The sequence below is a fragment of the Capra hircus genome, chromosome 24 (assembly GCF_001704415.2).
Source record: "Capra hircus breed San Clemente chromosome 24, ASM170441v1, whole genome shotgun sequence".
In the NCBI taxonomy this organism is placed as follows: domain Eukaryota; kingdom Metazoa; phylum Chordata; class Mammalia; order Artiodactyla; family Bovidae; genus Capra; species Capra hircus.
In genome coordinates this window covers 25,813,128-25,825,819 of record NC_030831.1, presented here as the reverse complement: position 1 = coordinate 25,825,819, position 12,692 = coordinate 25,813,128, and the positions used below count along the sequence as shown (strand labels likewise).

At 40.2% G+C, this 12,692-nt stretch overlaps 1 protein-coding gene across 2 annotated transcripts in view; it reads right to left on the bottom strand.

Annotated features, from left to right (window-relative positions):
* B4GALT6 (beta-1,4-galactosyltransferase 6) overlaps positions 1 to 12,692 on the bottom strand; it is a 67,746-nt gene that overhangs the window by 5,656 nt on the left and 49,398 nt on the right. For both annotated transcript variants that reach the window (XM_005697011.3, XM_018039787.1), the window contains exons 4-5: positions 12,165 to 12,289; positions 6,631 to 6,747 (exon numbers count right to left, since the gene is read on the bottom strand). In XM_005697011.3, coding sequence (XP_005697068.1) covers positions 6,631 to 6,747; positions 12,165 to 12,289 — 242 coding nt within the window. The remainder of the gene's footprint in view (positions 1 to 6,630; positions 6,748 to 12,164; positions 12,290 to 12,692) is intronic.

The following is a 12,692-nucleotide window of genomic DNA, read 5'->3' as shown; positions in this document are numbered from 1 at the left end:
AACGAAGTGAATCAGGAAGCAGGGACCCTTCTCTTACATAATAAAGGCCGGGGCGGGGGGTACTAACTTTGTATTGCTTATAATAGACACAAAGGCATCTGTAGAGACAAAAACAACTGGAACTTATACAAAACCCAACTACCTTTCTTACAACCATTTCCCTTTCAGTTCAGTTGCTCAGTCGTGTCCAGCTCTTTGTAACCCCATGAACATGCCAGGAGGCATGCCAGGCCTCCTTGTCCATCACCAACTCCCAGAGCTTGCTCAAACTTGTATCTTTTGAATGGGTGATGCCACCTGATATGAAGAGTTGACTCACTGGAAAAGACCCTGATGCTGGGAGGGATTTGGGGGCAAGAGGAGAAGGGGATGACAGAGGATGAGATGGCTGGATGGCATCATCGACTCGATGGACATGAGTTTGAGTGAACTCTGGGAGTTGGTGATGGACAGGGAGGCCTGGCATGCTGCAGTTCGTGGGGTCGCAAAGAGTCAGACATGACTGAGCGACTGAACTGAACTGATGCCATTCAACCATCTCATTTTCCTTCATCCCCTTCTCCTCCTACCTTCAATCTTTCCCAGCATCAGGGTCTTTCCTAATGAGTCAGTTCTTCGCATCAGGTGGCCAAAGGATTTACTGGAGCTTCAGCTTCAACATCAGTCCTTCCAATGAATATTCAGGACTCATTTCCTTTAGGATGGACTGGTTGGATCTCCTTGCAGTCCCAGGGACTCTCAAGAGTCTTCTCCAACACCACAGTTCAAAGGCATCAATTCTTCAGTGCTCAGTTTTCCTTTCAGTCCAACTCTCACATCCATACATGACTATTAGAAAAACCACAGCTTTGACTATATGGACATCTATCAGCAAAGTAATGTCAGCTTTCTGCTTTTTAATATGCTCTCTAGGTTGGTCATAGCTTTTCTTTCAAGAAGCATGCATCTTTTAATTTCATGGCTGCAGTCACCATCTGCAGTGATTCTGGAACCCCAGAAAATAAAGTCTCTCACTGTTTCCCCATCTATTTGCCGTGAAGTGATGGGACTGGATACCATGATCTTAGTTTTTTGAATGTTGAGTTTTAAGCCAGCCTTTTCACTCTCCTCTTTCATTTTCATCGAGGCTTTTTGGTTTTTCCTCACTTTCTGCCATAAAGGTGGTGTCATCTGCATATCTGAAGTTATTGCTACTTCTCCTGGCAATCTTGATTCCAGCTTGAGCTTCATCTAGCCCAACATTTCACATGATGTACTCTGAATACAAGTTAAATAAGCAGGCTGACAATATACAGCCTTGATGTACTCCTTTCCCAATTTGGAGCCAGTCTGTTGTTCCACGTCCATTCTAATTGTTGCTGCTTGACCTGCATACAGATTTCTCAGGAGGCAGTGAAGGTGGTCTGGTATTTCCATCTCTTTAAGAATTTTCCACAGTTTGTCATGATCCACACAGTCAAAGGCTTTAGCATAGTCAACGAAGCAGAAGTTGATGTTTTTCTGGAACCTTCATGCTTTTTCGATGATCCAATGGATGTTGGCAATTTGATCTGATTCCTCTTCCTTTTCTAAATCCAGCTTGAACATCTGGAAGTTCACAGTTCACGTGCTGTTGAAGCCTGGCTTGGAAAATTTTGAGCACACTTTGCCAGCATGTGAGATGAGTGTAACTGTGCGGTAGTTTGAACATTTTTTGTCATTGCCTTTCCTCGGGATTGGAATGCAAACTGATCTTTTCCAGTTCTGTGGCCATTGTGTTTTCCAAATTTGCTGGCATACTGAGTGCAACACTCTCACAGCATCATCTTCTAGGATCTGAAATTGCTCAACTGGAATTCCATCACCTCCACTAGCTTTGTTGGTAGTAATGCCTTCCAGCTGCTGCTGCTGCTAAGTCGCTTCAGTCGTGTCCGACTCTGTGTGACCCCATAAACGGCAGCCCACCAGGCTTCCCTGTCCCTGGGATTCTCCAGGCAAGAACACTGGAGTGGGTTGCCATTTCCTTCTCCAATGCATGAAAATGAAAAATGAGAGGGAAGTTGCTCAGTCGTGTCCGACTCTTAGCAACCCCATGGACTGCAGCCCACCTGGCTCCTCCGCCCATGGGATTTTCCAGGCAAGAGTACTGGAGTGGGTTGCCATTGCCTTCTCCGATAACGCTTCCTAGGGCCCACTTAACTTTGCATTCCAGTCTCACCTACAGCCAGTGGTTATCTGGGTCATGAACATCTTTTTTGTATAGTTCTTCTGGGTATTCCTGCCTCTTTTCCCCCCCCCCCCCCCACCTCTTCTTAATATCTTCTACTTCTGTTAGGTCCCTACCGTTTTTGTCTGTTATTGAGCCCATCTTTGCATGAAATGTTCCCTTGGTATCTGTAATTTTCTTGAAGAGATCTCTAGTCTTTCCCATCCTGTTGTTTTCCTCTATTCTTTGCATCGATCACTTAGGAATGCTGTCTTATCTCTCCTTGCTATTCTCTGGAACTCCGTATTCAGATGGATATATCTTTCCTTTTCTCCTTTGCCTTTTGCTTCTCTTCTTTTCTCAGATATTTGTAAGGCCTCCTCAGACAACCATTTTGCCTTTTTGCATTTCTTCTTCTTGGGTCGGTTTTGATCACTGCCTCCTTTACAAGGTCACAATCCTCTGTCCACAGTTCTTCAGGCACTCTATCAGATCTAATCCCTTGAATTTATTTGTCACTTCCACTGTATAGTACCCAGGCAAGAGTTTCTATTTTTATTATTCTTGTTTATGATACAGAGCAAGAACAATTTAAGAGACAGACAAAGTGGGAACTTACTACACAGAATCCAACTTCCTATTTTATAACCACTTCCCTTTACTTACAAGGGAAATTATATAAAGGTACATTGGCAATAAAAACTTTCATTCTACAGCTAAAGAAAATTAGAGAGAAATTACCTATGCCTTAGCAATATTTCTTACCAATCATTTCCAAAACTTAAAACAAAAAAAGGATTATGACAGAAGCAAATGAGATACACAATGCAGTCATCACCAGTGCTCCCTCAACAGTGCAAAATTACTAAGTTTTAGTCCTGAGTCCTGCACTAACTTGAGATAACAGAAATCACTTTATTGTTTAAAGCTTTTCCTCACCAGTGAGATGGAGAGGATAAAAACAAAAGGCAGTTAAATTATGATGTTATTACTGGTACATCATCAGTTTGAACAAATGACTTTAAGATTTAAAAATATTGTTTTTATTAAATGTGGACCTAATATTTAATGGCTTATAATAAAAATAAGTTCTATCTCTAACGCCCTTCATCTCCCAAAAGCAATACGTTTATACACATCTGGAAGTTTATTCTAGACTCACCTCTATATTTCAAGGTAATGATAGTTCTAATATCCCCTTGCCTCATTCACTTTTTAGATACTATTGATTTCTTATCATGGTCACTGAGGATTTATACCTCCACACTCATTGCCCCTCCATCCACTCTCCCAACAGAGTTATGTCACAAATTTTTGTTAAATCAATGGTGTTTGCATTACTACAACTATGTAAGTATTTGTGTTGAATAAATTATGATTCTGTTTTCTTCCTCAAACTGGGATTAATAACTGTCTTCCCTTTTCTTAATATATAACTGTTATTATTTTGTACAAAAGCCCCCAAAGGCATGCCGTTTTGTTAATAACTGATGCAATCATTCAAATACATCAAACCATCTATCACTTCCTCCTCCAACCTCCAAGCTCAGCTCTAGCTCCCACTGCCCTCACATCCTGCTCCAGTCTGGCCTGGTCTGAGCAGCTGTGGCCATCATCCTGGGCCTCCTCCTGCGCACCCTACATCAGGGAGAGGGAGAGGGAGAGGGAGAGGGAGAGGGAGAGGGAGAGGGAGAGGGAGAGGGAGAGGGAGAGGGAGAGGGTATATTTTTTTTTTGCTATATTTTTCCAGAACTCTGATTAGGAAATACATTCTTCATCAACTGATGTGTAACAAATCACAGCAAAACCGGTGGTTAATCACACCATAGCATTTACAATGCTCAAAGCACCGTGATAGGAAATTCTGACAAAGACCCCTGATCACTGCTCCATGATGTGTGGACTTCAGCTGGCAGATCCACTTCCAAAATAGTTAAAGTCACAAGGCCAGTAAGAATGCTAGCAAGTCGATTTTCTCCTGGGGTTGCCTGAGTGTCTTCATGACATGGCAGTTGGCTTCCTCAAGAGCAAGAGATCCAAGAGACCAAAGCAGAAGCAGCAACGTCCTTTATGACCCAGCTTCGAGAGGCACACACTGCCACTCCTCAGCGTGCTTCCCACGGTCACTGGGGCAGGAGGCCACACAAGGAGGCAGGCCTAGTTGGGGACCATCTTGGAGATGGTCACCTCTGTGCTGTACTGGTACTTTTTGATTAACTTTCTTAACTTCTCCTGCTCTGATTCTAGTTTAAGAGTTATCTTCTTAAGTTTGTCTACTGAAAGCTTTGTTTCACTTATCCCATTTTCTTTTCTAACTTTTTCTGATTCTCTTTCTCTCTTTTAATGAAGTCCTGTTTTCATTTCACGGGCTCATTATCTTTCCTTTTCTCTCTGTGGATAGTGATTATGAATTTGTATTACTATTAATTTCTTTTTTTTTCAAAAATGTGCTCTCTTCCTTCCACTGTGTCCGTTTTCTATAATCCTTTTTGTTAGACTGCCTTTGTCTCCTCTTGTGGGAACTCTTGGCTTTCCATCATGGTTGAGAGTTAAGGCACTAAAAAGCGAAGGGGAACCTCCACACAGGTACATGAGATTGTGGTACAGCACTCGCACTCACACTCACACTCACACACACACACACACACGCACACACATGCATATGCTCGAGCAAAACCAAACTGAAACAAAAACAGAAGCCCCATTTCTCCTCACTAGTATTCTGTGTGCCCGCAGCTCAGAAAACAGCAACGCCCTTATTCAAGACAAAAAGGTTGCATCCTGGTTGACCGTTCTCCATCACTCGAAATGTACACCTGATTCAATACCAAAAGAAGGAAGAGACAGAAATATGTGTACTATCCTTCATATATAACTGGGGGTTCTGAGCTGCTTTTCAAAGGATTGGCTCTTCTAGGCACCAGTCCAGCAGGAAAATAACTCTTCACATTTCCTACGTGGTGAAGATGTTACTAGCTCAAAGCCCCACACTATCAAATATACAAGCCTGAATTAATACTGATCAAGGCTGAGATTCAGACTTAAGAGGTTTAGAAAATAAGGATCTTAGCTGCTTTGCAGATTTTTTCATCACATACACAAAGTGATTCAATCGTGTCAGACTCCCAGACGAAAAGCCTTTAAAGACACAGGTAGTTATAGGTATCTCATCATCCACATTATGAAGACTGACTCAAAAAAGGAAACTAGCAGTTGGTAAAACAGGCCTAGAAGTTTGGCTACCGTGTATGTGTGCTCAGTTGTGCCTAACTCTCTGTGACCCTATGGACTGTACCCCACCAGGCTCCTCTGTCCATGGGATTTTCCAGGCAAGAACACCGTTGCCCTTTTTTTCTCCAGGGGATCTTTCTGACCCAAGGACTGAACCTGTGTCTCCTATATGTTTTGCATTGGTAGGTGGATTCTCTACCATCGCACCACCTGGGAAGTCCCATAGATACCAAGAAAGTGGCTAAAATTTTTAATTTACTATCAGTTAAAAAAGTTAATTTTGATAATATAGGCAGTTGCATTAAAAAGCACATATGCATTATATATTAATACATCATCATATGAACAGGAAACAGGCCTTAAAAGGGTGATTTACATACAGACCAAGTTTAAGTTATATTAAATACCAAGTATTTTCAGGGTGGGATATGTAGGCAGAAAAGCTAAGAGTGAAAAAATAAAATAAAAAAAGATGGAGAATCAGCCATTAAGGAGCTGGGAAAACACACTAAATGGAACAATCTTAGGAAGAGAATTTGAATATTTTCTAATATTTCGAAAACAAAAAATCAGAAGCATCTAATATAAACTAGGCCACTTTCTGTCTACTGATAAATAAGGAAATACGCTTTTAGTCAGATTTAGTAAAAAGAAGGAACAATCAGGATAAAACCAGGTCAACAATGTTAAAACCAAAAGTCTCCAAATTACAATGTATTCAAAACATGAACAAAATGCACCATTTTAGAAACAGCATATAGAAATCAGTGATAAAATTCAGCAAGGACTCTAGTGTTTGGGAAGTGAGAGGAGGGAAAGAACAAGGAAGAAATCCAAGATGACACCCTAAGGACAAAACTAGGTGATGACAGAGGAGGAAGACACAGACGTATAGAGAATATTTCCAAAAGGGTTAGGACCAAAGAAACTACACACTGAATCCCCAGACAAAAATATTTACAGAGAGAAAAACGAGCTGATAGTACGAAGAATAATTACATGTGTATTTTACTTTAATAGGTAAGACATTAGGTTATTAAAAATGATAGAAGCATATCAACTGATAAATGGATTAATCAAATGTGGTATACACAATCCAAAACGGAACTGTATCCAAATATAAAACCAAGGTAATAAGCATCTCTAATCACACAATATCTAAGAGTTTATTAAGTTCTGGTATACCTAGTTACCATTTTGAAAATTATTCTCACCTGTTCAATGACGTAAAAGGCAAATTCCAGCCGCTGTTTTTGGAGCATCGGGATCAGATGCAAGAAAAAAATTGGAAGATGTTCATGGCGATTGCGGAAAGGAATGAGGACTGCCACCTTTAAAACAAAACAGTCACATATATAAACAAATACAGCAATAAGCCCTAGATGTAAAGATAAAAACTGACCCTTGAAATCCTCTTACTTAAGAATTGTCTCACCAGAGATCCAACAGTGAACACAAACAAACATGGCCCCTGCTTTTGTACCATTTATGCACCTGTGAACCTGCAGTGGTATAAACGGGCCGTCCTAAGGATAATGGTCTTTCTCCCATGAAAACCACAGAATCATGGGAAGATTTGAAAACAGAGATATAACCGTGTCAGCAAACACTACTGGAGAGGGCAGACTGGAGAAAACCAAAAACGGACTCAGGGTGCTGGTCAGAAAATGAATGCAAAGTCCAGGCAAGAGGTGTCGGTAGCTTGAGAAGGACCAGAAGGGTAAGAGCACATGGATGTTTGAAACATTTAAGAGGCGAAGTACCAGGATCTGTTCATGGATTGGATATATAAGCAGTGAGTGAGAGGGATGTGTCAAGACTAATTCTAGGTTTCTAATTAGATCTTAAGTAATAACTTCATGGATTTCAAATTGCATTCAGAAGAGATTCCACTTGAACATCTAGTATCTAATATGGCTTATCTGCCTAGAGATATTATTAACAGACATAGCATGGAAATAAATGAAGTTTGATAATTATATTAATATTTTTCATTTAATAAAAAGGCATAACAAGATATTGTAAATCAATTAGAGTTCAATAAAAGGATGCTGAACAAATAATAAATTCCAAAATCATGAGATTTTCAAAGATTATGGGTCAAAATATGTCTAATAACAATGCTTATATGTCATTCTATATTCTGGGTTTTTTAATAAAGCCTAATAAACTGGTTAAAGAGAAAATCTGGGATTTATTAAAACTTTTTACTAATGAATGAACAGATGCAAATAATTGACAGAACATAGGTTTAAGATCTAATCCTACTTGCAGAATGAGGACATAACATTAGAAACGTAGAAAATAGTAATGTTTACCTGTGTATTTTACATTACCAGGATCATACATGAGAGAAAATTTCAGATTATTAAAATAGTTTTATTTTAAAAGAGAACAAAAGATGGTTTCAGAAAATTGACATCTGAACTAAAAACTCCGCCACTAATTTTTCCTTAATGATGACAAAGACAGTGGAAAAAGAAAGAGACCTATGTCTGCTGGAAGCTGACATTTTCATGTCCACACTGTGCCAGGCTTGGTACGTGGCAGGAACTAGAGAGGTTCTGGCGTATCTGCCAGCTGCACTTTGGGCCCCATTCTCCTTTGGTTTGCTCCATAAGGAATCTCTCGGCTTATCAGCCTAAGGATCACGAGACTGCCAGAGCAACTCGGAACCCAGAGCTAGGGGGTCCCTCCCGTTCCACACACAATGGTCACTGCTGGTGCTGGGTGCTCCCTACTGACCCAGGACTTGCTGATGGGCCTCAGGATCAACTGCTAACATATTTACAGAATTCCCAAATCTACACAACTCACAGAGCAGTTCAGGAGCCCCTAGGCTTACTCTCAGAACAGAAAACTGTTATGAAAAGTAGAAGGAGAAAAAGGAGGTGGATGATTGAGTACCAACCTCTACCACTGACCTTATCTGATTTGTATCAGTGCAGTAACTTCTTTGGGCTTTCCTGTTGGCTCAGATGGTAAAGAATCTGCCTGTAATGCAGGAGACCCGATTTCTAGCAAATTAGGCTTGAGCTTGCCCTTCTTGGTTTTGAATTTAGCCACAAGTTGGCAGCCTATGATATAAATGGGCTATAAAAGCAGTTAAGGTCAATTACAGATATGGCTGCAATCCATGAGGCCGCAGAGTCAGACACAACTGAGTGACTGAACTAAACAGATATTTAAGGAAGTAGTGGTGGTGTTAGTTGCTCAGTCGTGTCTGACTCTTTGCAACCCCACGAACTGTAGCCTGTCAGGCTCCTCTCGCCAGGAGGAGGAATTCTCCAGGCAAGAATACTGGAGTGGGTTGCCATTCCCATCTCCAGAGGACCTTTCAAACCCAGGGATGGAACCCAGGTCTTCTGTGTTGCAAGCAAATTCTTCACCATCTGAGATACAGGGAAGTCCTATATTTAAGGAAAGAAGCTATTTTAAAAATGTAGAGTCAAATTAAAGACAGCTCATATTAATTAAGTACAATTAGGCTGAGTAATCAATTGAACGTAAGAATAGACAAAGGTAGTCATGGCCCCTAACACAGTAATTTCTCCAACAGAACATTAAAAATACTGAGTTTTTTTCTTACTTAATCTTATGTGGAAACTGAGAGTTTATAAGAGGAAAAAATGCTCCCTGTCATGGCAAGTTCAAAGTTAAACTGACATTTTTATAACAAATATATGCCCACATTTTAATGAGGCAGATAAAGATTTTGAATATGCCTGAAGTTTTTAGTAAAACAAAGCTAAACAGCATCTAAAGATTCATTTGGTATGTCCCTCCCTGTGGCTTGGAATGACTCTCAATAGTTTATAGCTCACTTTCTAGAAAAAGAAGCTCTCGGTATGTGGCGGTAATTTATTTCGAAGTTTGATAGCCTTTGTTTCAGGAGAGTCTTCCTTACATGTGCTCTAATTTGCTGCTGGAGCCACTTTCCTGTTGATGCATCTCCACTGGAGATGGAGAACATCTGATTATTACCTTTGGAAAAACAAGGCATCTTTGTGAATCTCTCCACATCTCTTTAAAACTGCTAAACTTACTGAATTTATGCACCTATTTTTCTTCCCTGCTCATTTTCTCCTACACTGACCATGAAGAGATCAGCAAGAAAAATGTTGACTACATACATTGTCCCCACCAAGATTCTGTTCTACTTTCAGACTTTAATCACACCTCCCGCTACAGGGTCCCTAAATGACTCGGCTTCCGATTTGCCTAGCTGTCTGCGACCAACTAAGACAGAACAGAGCAGAAGCTGACAAGCCTTCACTCCGAATGTCTGAGGAAGGAGCTCAACAATCTTCATTTTTACCAAACACCCCAGGGAGCTCTGGAGCAGATGGTCAAGACCCATCTCTGAAGAACCTCAGACTAGAAGCATAATTCTAGGCCTCCGGCCAGATAAGCCCAACAAGTAGCTGCCTGGTTCTTTAAAGCCTTCAGGTTTTAGACCAGAGTGGTTCGGGCCTCCACCTGGACCCCGAATGGAACACAGGTAACATCAAAGGTAAACACTTTAATGATCTGAAAAGCATTACCTTCCTCCTCTTTCAACCTCCCTTTTAGAAACCACCTCACCTCTGTAAGGTATCTGTCCTTGCTAAACCTTCAATGGGGACCTGTGGTGCTCAGAATACCTAGGAATTGCTGAAACCACTAGTTTTAGCAGATCTCAGTTCCAATTAACTGGCCATCAACAAACTGAGTTTTTTTTTTTTTAAGACAACTTAGTTGTTTTCTTTAAAAAAAAAAAAAGATCCTCAAATATTAAGTATCAACTTGGCAGCGGATGTTTCACATAAATCTAGTTGCATCTTCTCTCTCACCTCAGTTCCAAGATTAAAATGGGACATTATCAGAATGTAAACAGAGGCTGGGGTCGGGGGGGGGGAAGGTTATTTGCTTAAACATGGTAAGTACAAGTCATCTTTGAGCTATCTCCAAATTTCCTTCCATACCTTGAGCTGCATAGCTCGGAAGCTGAGACTAGACATAACTCTAATAAGAGCAACAGTACCATATAGTTCTTGAATAAAAATAAGCTAATTTTTAGAATCCTGAATTAGCTGGCTCCTGAAACGCCACTTTCAACAGTGTTACCTACCCATCCACTGGAGTTTACAGTCTACTAAAATCTGTAAGTATGAGCTACCTATGTGTGATACATACCTCTCTCCCAGAAAATGAGAAGAAAACAAACCCTAAAACACTTTAAAATGCAACATCTGATATAGACCACTAGAGAGAGGACAAAACACTCAATTTTTCTGACCCCAAGTTATCCTGTGATACCACACAATGCACACCTGAGGGGGATGCTTCGCGCGTATTAACACATCTGAGGACCAACCTCACGCTCTCCCACAGCCTCTGTGATTGAGGACACTTTTCCCATTAGCATTCAACATACATACTCATCACCCAAATAAGAAAAATAATTTATTTTGCCCAGGACATTTTAAAAAGTAGTTATTATGTAAACTGGGCCATATTTTATACACAAACATGATAAAATCAATCATGAAATCAATTTACCATCTGAATCTGCTCTGGAAAACAGCATAAGGCAACTGTAAAACAGAATGCATTGCCAACATTTGTACTAGAATCCATTTCAGCAGTTTTACAACTTTTTTGAGGAAAAAAAATGATTTAATAATTTATAACAAGGCATTTATCTGACTCATAAACTCAACTCGGCAAAGCTGGGTTTAGTGCTTACCTTACACAAGAGACTGGTGTCTACATTAGGGAAGCCAACATGAGTAATACAGATCCCCAACACCCCAAACACAAAGGACTCAAGGCCAGTCAAGTCAGACAGCTTCCATCAGAAGCTCAACAGCGTACAATTCGCCTTCCCAGGAGTGATTATCGTTTTTTGGTACCAAAGGATAAATATTTTAACAAAATACTAATATTAAAAAATACTAAAAATACTAAAATACTAAAAGAACTGAAAAATGTTCCCAGATTAAGGTTACATCACAGCCCTTCAGGATATAACACCTGATTTAATCATACATCTGATTTAATCATATGCAGTTTTCACTTGAATGGCATAAATGCTACTTCCTATTCAAACATAACAACATTACCAGTTTCACAGTGTTGAGAGCAACTCTGACTTAAACCACGGTTTTCAATTTTTTTTTTTTTAACTGACTCCCTTACAGTTTTTCAAACACAACATTAAAAGTAGGATTCTGACATCAAAAAGATGAAAAGCTTACACTCTGTTTTCTGAAATAGAGGCGAAAAAGGGCCCAAACTTGTTCTGTGTGTCCTACAGGGACTGCCAAGCAGCCTCTTTGGAATCCTGGGACTCAGGAGCCCCAGTGCTAGACCCAGCTGGAAACCACTGGCTCCAGGCCTCGGTGGGGACACGCCTGCAGGTGTCAGTAACCATCAGGGGCAGCACTGGGAGGCAAAGAAATCACTGCCTCTCTTTCAAACAGAACAGAAGACCATTTGTTTCCCAAGCCAGTCCCAAGAGAGGAACTTATCAGCAGGCTCTCTGAGAGACTGAACACAGGAGCCTAGTATTTGTGTAGGCACAGGTGTAGCTCATCTTCACAGGTAACACAACTAACCCACATCTGAACTGTCAATACTTAAACACTAAACACCAAACTGTCTTCATTTATCAAGACACAGGAATTCCACTATATATTCTAAATTGAAAACACTTTTCTCGAATGCATAGTAACAGTCACATGATTTATGAAACAATGGACCTCACCTTCCACCTGGGTTTACAGTCTTTAGGCCTCCAGTGACCTCCTGGCTCAATATCTAAATCCTTGGAGAAGAGCTGATGAATTTCATCAAAACTGACTTCACTTACATTGACATTGAGGAATCCCCCTAGAAGGTCAAAAATGTGAAGAACCATTTTAATATGAAGTCAGACAAACAACAATCAGTAGCGCGCTGGCATAACATATTTGCTGGCATAGTACCATTTAGTCCTGTTTTCACCATATAATTGTTAATACCACCTTTCAGTGTTACTTTTGATGATAAATCATATGGTTACCCTACTATCTTTGGCAAATCAGCCAAAGAAAACCAAAGCACTTAAGCTTTTTACTTTCGAGTAATATGATGGATATTATAGTATTCTTTAGTAAATGTTTCCAGTCATTACAGTATAGCTTATCATTTCAATTTAATCAACTATTTAGAAACCATTTTTAATTTCAACATACTCAACATAGAAGACATGAACGCCCAGTATATAAAAGTTAATTAAGCAGTTAGTTTGGGA